General features: G+C 38.6%; 2 protein-coding genes across 2 annotated transcripts; one reads left to right on the top strand and one right to left on the bottom strand.

Annotated features, from left to right (window-relative positions):
- Positions 1-470: 470 nt before the first annotated feature.
- Positions 471-2,526, bottom strand: F5B22DRAFT_635425 (putative benzoate 4-monooxygenase cytochrome P450; the record flags this gene model as incomplete). The annotated part of the gene is made up of 9 exons (XM_047977137.1): positions 471-636; positions 700-860; positions 912-993; positions 1,072-1,424; positions 1,485-1,560; positions 1,614-1,650; positions 1,685-1,999; positions 2,050-2,181; positions 2,235-2,526. The coding sequence occupies 9 exons, from the start codon at positions 2,524-2,526 to the stop codon at positions 471-473; spliced, it is 1,614 nt and encodes a 537-aa protein (XP_047832004.1).
- Positions 2,527-3,983: 1,457 nt separating this feature from the next.
- On the top strand, positions 3,984-5,370 carry F5B22DRAFT_635424 (fusicoccadiene synthase; the record flags this gene model as incomplete). Its single annotated transcript, XM_047977136.1, has 5 exons — positions 3,984-4,292; positions 4,377-4,594; positions 4,644-4,758; positions 4,836-5,214; positions 5,354-5,370. The coding sequence occupies 5 exons, from the start codon at positions 3,984-3,986 to the stop codon at positions 5,368-5,370; spliced, it is 1,038 nt and encodes a 345-aa protein (XP_047832003.1).
- Positions 5,371-7,855: the final 2,485 nt, after the last annotated feature.

The following is a 7,855-nucleotide window of genomic DNA, read 5'->3' as shown; positions in this document are numbered from 1 at the left end:
CTTTTATTGCAACCCCCCCCATTTTCCACTTTTCTTTTGGTTTTTCTCGTACACCACCCCCGTCGGGTAAAACCCACCCCCCCCCCCCCCCCCCCGAGAGTGACTAAAAGTGTAATTTCAAACTTCATTTATTCTGCCGAGTCAAAATTTGGTAGAATAATATTCGTAGAGGATATTCAATCCCAGTTGCATCGGTGAGACCCATAGTGCTACCCAGTTTCACAACAGTATAATACGTGTCACGATAAGAGTTGATCCGGGGAACTGGGGATACGATTCGCGATTGGTATTACTCATAAAAATAGTACTTCTGCTCTCACACCAAACCCACCGAATTACTCAAGTTGCTATAGCTCTGCTGAATGGTAGAAGTGAACCCATTATATCGCCATGACCTCCTCGCTCTGGCTTGCCTGTGCAGCTATGGTCTCCCCCATATTTGGTAATTACTAGGTGACCATGAGGCATGATCAATCAATTCGAACACTCAGACCTCTGCTGTTATACTTCGGAATCCCGACCTCTGCGTCAAATATAGGAATGATGTCCGACTCGTCGCAATTCACCAGTGTCATCTTATGCCCATCTGGACGAAATAAGGTTCCAAGTAAGATGTACATCTCAGCCCATGCGAGGCTACAACAGCGCCACAAGTACAACTATTAGCTTAATCAACAGAAGAGGAGATGGTATTCATACTTCATTCCTAAACAGTTTCGCGAGCCCTTGGAGAACGGCACAAAGTTTTGATTCATTCGGCGGTCAATATCCCCAATCCACCTTTCTGGAACAAATTTGTTTGGACTCGGGAAGACGTCCGGATCTACATGTAGCGAGTATGCTGCTATTCCCACGGGAGTCTATTTACGGGTTATTCTAATTATCAAAAAGCCAAGGGGTGGCAATTATACATTCTTGGGGATCGTATACTCTTTGTAATGGAGATCCATATCAATAGAGGTTCGAATGGCTCTTCCAAAAAAACGATTAATCCTGACATTGGGACTTCATGTCAGATTCTTCATAATGTATATTTATTCATAAAAGATTCGTAGTAGTAGAAAGGCTCACCTTAAAGACTCTTTGATGCATGCGACGAGGTATGGTACTTTCTCAAGATCGGCCCATAGAGGTACTCTCTCCGGATAGCATAACGTAACATCTTTCAACTCTTCACGGAGACGTTTCTCGATATTTAGGTCGGCCAGGATATAGTAGATGGCGATTGTAAGGGTGTATGCAACAGTTACAGTACCGGCGCCTAGTAATGTAAAGGCTTCTGCTGACAAACGGGCAGCATTCTTTTCAGATTCTGGAATATCGCTTCGAAGAAGGTGATGGAATATGGAAAACTTCTCATCTTGATTTTCTTTTGCTTCGTTTACGACCTCTCTCCGAACCCTTTGAACTTGGGATTCACTAAGCTAGATCAACAGCATCAGCAAGACCGCAACGACCACTACAAGTGAGTTGCCATGACCCACCACATGAAGCATCTTGAATCCCACCATACCCGAACCAAAGTAGCGTAGTAAAGTTAACGGTAGCATTTGTACAATCCTAGATTTGTCAATTCACCCCCCATGCAGCAAACAATGCTGTGTAACACTGACTCACTAAGCCAGGGAAAGCTGCGTACTAACGGAATAACTCTTAGCATATAGCGAAGTGTATTATGCCTAACCACAGTCAGTATTTTCAATCAAAATTTCCCGTTGGATAACTTGCCAGTCAGGGGTAAACCCGGAACCATTGACCAGCTGAGGGCGTTCACCACAAGCAAGCTCCCCGATGATATCTCCAGAGAACGACGTGAAAGCATGGTCGAGCCGAACTAGTGTGCCGCTTCCTTTCGCGTCTTTCAATTTATCATCTAGTACCCTGATCTCATTATGAATCACAGACTCGACACGTGTAACGCCCTGGCGAGAGAAGAAGCTCTCTATGGGTTTTCGTCTTTGTTGGTGCAGCTCGTGTGATATACTCATGAGTATGGTGTCTGTTTATTAATTGTTAGACTGCATCTTGTGCAATAGACTGATAGCCAACCTTTCAGGCCAAGTCCAATGCGACGGCTTGCTTGGATGCTGGTCCTATGGCTTTTTGCAGACGCAAAGACATCATTATAAAATTCAGCATCATTGATTGATAGCTCCCAAGGAGTAACTCGCACAATGGGACCTGATTAAGTCATGAGACCTCGTTTCCAATAATTTGGGAGTCAAGTACTGTACCGTATCTCTGGTGCATCTGTTCTAGTATTTCTGGGAAATTGTTGGTTGATAGATCAAAAAAGGTCTCGTACCAAGAAGTCACGGCGGCGATCTTGGGGCCGGGAAACCTTGACAGGGGCGAGAAATACAGGCGGCTGATACTGACGACTAAGGTGTAAGAAAACACGAATATAGCTAGCCCGACCAGGAGGTTCCAATGGCTGTGACAACCAATCACTTGGAAAAGTGTCCCAGTGTCCAAACCCAGCTCCTTGAGGCTGTCACTGAAGTAGAGAGTGGGAGGATTATCCATTATGGGCCCTCTAAGAACTGAAGCCTCTAGTCCAGAATGTTTTGAAAATATGCTGAGCATGACAGGTAATCATGACCTATCAGTTAAGGGGGGGTCACTTTAATATCTCGTTCTCTAAGAGGCTATCAAGTTTCGCCATAAATCGAAAGCAGAAGGTAAGTGTGGAGAGTGACATGCAAGAAGTGGCTTCCCACAACAGATCATGATAATAGAAAGAAGAAGAGTGGAATGAGAGTCATGGAGGATGTAGAGTACCTATATCAATTCGTATGCGGTTGATGTAATCACAATACCAGGGGTTCTCTAAACGCCATAAATTCAAACACTGGTTGGCTTAAATGGAGAAAGCGCCCTTAATTATGTGACCAATCTTAATGAGTTCTGAGAATCGTTTCGCTTTCAGCCGGTGGCAATAAGATAGAATACTTTTCACCCCTCGTAAGGTGCCACCAACAATCAAAGTTATTCTGATATTCTCTTCATACATTAGATAAGATGTAACGCATGTCATTGCAGGAAGCACGATTAATTATCACCCGAAGAATTATCGTTCCGTTCTTCACTCTCGTCCCATGAGCCCGCATCATTCGGTCGTGATACCTCCCGATAAGAAACATTTTCGTACATGTATTACCTTTGATTTTCTCCTGTGATAATTACCTTCGGATAAAAGACATTTTCGTGAATGCATTGCCGTTACATATCTGTTGTGATACCTCAGGATAAGAAACATTTTCGTGTATGCACTACGTGCATAGTTTTGTCGCGATACCTCGGGACAAAGCACAACTTCTTCTCCAAAATGCAAGGTATTAAGCCATCGATTATTCACCCGAGGTCAGGAAGGACTGGTCCAATTGTATATAGAGTAAAGGTGGGCCTTTGAGACTGGAAAGGGATCCGAATGGATAATGTGGAACTTCATAGTGATATTTCTGTCGTATTGGTATGTTTCATTTCCATGCAACGGTAGACCAAATGCCGATTCGGTAAGAGCTCTAAACTGATAATTTTGGTTCGCGACAGATGATAAGGCACGCCGGCGAAAAGGATCCTATGATGTAGAAAGTATGCTAGCTAGACACAATAGACGGAGCACGGAAAAAGAAAGGTTGGCGGTATGTGATATCTCGGAATGTACGATACATGGATGCGACTTAGAGGTACCGAACGCCGTATGTAGCATGACTTGGCACTGCCAGCGGAACGCCAGAATGAGTGTATTCAGTCATGTCCCGTTACAGAGGTACTGAGGTGCCTTGGAGGTCAAGTATGCCGCTGGCTTTTCCATAACATAGCCTCATATCCGTGACGAACCCGAAAGGCGTCTAAACACTAATAAAGGTATCGCTATCCTGAATAGCTTCAAGCTACGCTCAAAGCCACTTTAGAGACCTCTCCACAAGAACCATCACGTTTCATAGTAATACTAGCAGATAGCATCTACCATACTCGTCATGGAATACCAATACTCACATGTCATTGATCCAAGGTCTTACGATAATCTTGGACTCTGTGATGGAATCCCATTGCGGGTTCACCGAAACGCAGATTTAGAAGAAGCAGGCACTATTCGCTTGAGAGACGACTGGCGCAAGTATGTTGGGCCTTTGCCTGGGACAAATGGTGGCAACATAGGGCCAGTTTACAGCTTTACTTCGGTCACCATTCCAGAATGCCTTCCAGATCGACTTGAAGTTGTTTCCTATGTGATGGAGCTTGGCTTTCTTCATGATGATTTAACAGACACTTCGAAAGTTGACGAGGTCAGTATACCTTTATGATTAGTACGGCTCTCATCATAGAGAGATTCATTGAGAGACAAAATATTAAGCGATTTGAGAGATAAGTTAGCACAAATCGAAGGAAGCCCGTTATGCTCAGGTGAAGGGCGCATCATCCAAGATGTGGTAGAGGAATTGATTGCCATAGACCCCTTCAGAGCCAAGGAGCTAGTCAAGGATGCGCTTAACTACTGGAAGCGAAGCTTGGGCTCTCGTCAACACCGAATACATTTTGCCAACTTCGAGGATTACCTAGAGTACAGAGTTACAGATTGTGGTTCACTGTAGGTTCTCTCCACCGTCAACTGAGTATTACTCATGTTTGACCTACAGCTTCTTGTATGGGTTGGCGACCTTTGGAATGTGTCTTACTATTCCAGCTGAGGAAAAAGACGAGTGTTTTAGACTCTCTCGACCAGTTTGGGCAGCCGCTGCTCTTACAAACGATGTCCAGTCCTGGGACAAAGAATTGAAATGTAAGTATCACACGGCTCTTTAACTAATAATTCGACTGCCTTTTGAGAGGAAACGATATTAACAGAAGATATTATAGTGGTAGGGTCACAAGACACAAACAACATGGTTAATAGCGTTTGGGTATTGATGAAACAGCACTCAGTTGATGTGGATACAGCCAAGGGCATGATCCTTGAAAAAGTCCGCTATTTCGTTGCTGAGTATGTTGATACCGTGAAAAATGTTCATGATATGGACAAGCTGTCCCTTGATTCGAAGCGATTCATTGAGACAATGCAGTACATGATCAGCGGGAACCTCCTCTGGAGTGTTTCGACCCCAAGATATCACCCGGACTGTACGCTGACGGATCTTCAAATCTCCCGAATGAAGCACAACTGGCTTATTGACCATAACAGAGCGCACAAAGCGAGAAATGGGGCCAATTGTCTTGCAACCAGAAACCTCGAAGTCCAGAATGGAAACACTGATGAAGCCACTGGGCATCGGCAAAAAAGAAGCTTGATTCTCAATGGTACACCAGTTTTAAGTGACCAAGACGTGTTTACTACTACAATTCCTTCTAGCTTGTCGCCCACTGTAAGACTCAATTACTACAAATCTATTCGGCTTACAATACTGATAATGGGCAAGATTGTTCAGTTGCCAGCTCAATATATCGCCTCACTACCATCGAAAAACGTACGGGATAAGACTATTGATGCTCTCAATAGTTGGCTGTCTGCCTCGCAAGTCGACACGGCCAAGATAAAATGTATCATCAATGTGCTTCATAACGCTTCGTTACTTCTCGACGATGTTGAGGACTGTTCAAAAATTCGCCGGGGACAAGCGTCAGCACATACAGTTTTTGGAACATCCCAGACCATCAACTCAGCTGGACATCAAATCATAGAGGCAATGCATCAAGTCCGTCAACTAGGCGCCTCAGAATGTCTTGATATCTTCGAATGTGAGAGATATATCTCTGCAAACTAGCTTTCAACTATATCTTGACTAAGTCTATGACGATTATAGATGAGATCCGGAAGTTGTATGTTGGACAGAGTTACGATCTGTTCTGGACTCACAGCACTAGTTGTCCATCGGTGGGGGACTATGTCAAGATGGTGGACCATAGTAAGTCACGCTTTAGCCTCAGCGCTGGTCTAATAGAAGAGATGCATTTACCAAGGCACTAGAAACAGGGTCCCTTTTCCATTTGCTTGCGAGGCTTCTCACTACAGTTTCTACGTCCTCAATTCGGCCAAACCTAAAAACGCTCATGACCTTGGTGGGAAGGTACTTCCAGATCCGAGATGATTTTATGAACTTGAGCTCAGTAGAGGTATGCCACGAAAATTTAATTGTCAGAAAGGGAAGGCGGTGATATTTACGTTCCATATACTGGAATGCTAAGAATTTATATATAAGACCTTTATCCAGCTAAATGACTGTATTATAACTTAAACTTTTAGATATTTAATAGGATTATATATATTACTTTTAATAGGTTATAAGCCCGGACGTTTATCTAAGCGTATTTTTAGCTGTTAAGGGTTAAAATTACACTTTATTTCTAACCCTCCATTATTTACGAATATAAGATAATAATACGCATTAAAATTCTATTTTATTAATCCTACGGATGAAGATTATATTAAAATATTACTACTTCGAACAATAGTTAATAAGGCTAGGTTTTAAGGGCTAATTTAAAGAATTTTCGACCTATTAATTCCTTAAAATGGATAAAAGCTAAATAAATTATATATAACTAGCTATTTAAAAATCCCTAACCTAACCTTTTCCTTTTAATAATTATAGGAATAATTATAATTATATTATTAATACTTAATAGTAAAAATGTTATTAAATATTTATTATAACCTTTATAATTAAATATAACTTTAAGCATTTAATACTATTTGTTTTTTAAATATTTAAGCTTTTTTCTAATTTTATATATAAAGTTTTAATATAGTTTAAATACCTTTTTAATTAAAAAAATATAAGTAATTAAAATATTAATTCAAACTTAAACTATATTAATTAACTACCTTTATCTTTATTATTGTTATTAAGGGCATCCGAAGTCTTTTTTTACCTCTTAATACCTAACAATTAAGATCTTTTTAGTTATAAAGTTAATACTTTACCTAGTTACCGAACTTTAAAACTAACTACTTTGGAAGACTTTTTCATTAACCTTAATACTTCCCTTTTTAATATCGATTTTTAAATTAAAGAACTTAGTTTAAATTTACCCTTTATTTTAATTAAAAACTTTTAAGGTAACTACCTTATAAATCCTTTTTTATTAAATGCCTTTTTAAAAGATTTATATTAATAATATATTATAATATTAAACTTTAAAAAAAAAACTAATTAGGAATTATTAATTATTACTTAACCCTATATTATAAAACCCCTTATAGCTATTAACCTATTTATTAAACTAATTAAGCTAACCTTATTAACTATTATTATACTACTTATAATATTAATAATTAATTAAAATATTGTTAAATAATATTAAAAAGTTTAAAAAGGTAGCCTTTTTTAATAGTTTAAAATAATAATTAAAGTAAAGCTAAAATATATAAAAAAAACTTAATATAAATAGGTTTATTTAAATACTATTAAAAGGGCTTTATAAAATAGCCCTTTAATAAAAAAAAGGAAAAGGCAAAAAAACCTTTTTCGCTAGGAAGAATAAATAGTTTAAAAAACGTAATATAACCAATGCTATAATCTAAAGTAAACTATTATAAAATACCTATTAATAAATTTAACCTATATTAATAAAGCCCTTTAATATATCTACTTTACTATAAAATAAGCTATATTAAAACTATAAGCTTAAAGGAAAGGCTTAATTTATATAATATTATTAATAATAGGAAGAAATAACGTTTAAATCCATTAATAGTATTATTTAATTTATTATTATATTATAATAAATTTAAACAGATATAATTAAGCTTAATCTAGCTTTAGCTTAACTATATTTATATATTATTAAAAAATTTATTAATAGTTTTAAATTTAAATTTAACTTTTTTTTAATAACCTAGGAAATTAATACC

Source organism: Xylaria bambusicola, assembly GCF_022495145.1.
Source record: "Xylaria bambusicola strain CBS 139988 unplaced genomic scaffold F5B22scaffold_14, whole genome shotgun sequence".
Lineage (NCBI taxonomy): Eukaryota > Fungi > Ascomycota > Sordariomycetes > Xylariales > Xylariaceae > Xylaria > Xylaria bambusicola.
Note: the sequence above shows the minus strand (reverse complement) of the source record. Positions and strands in the feature narration are given on the sequence as shown.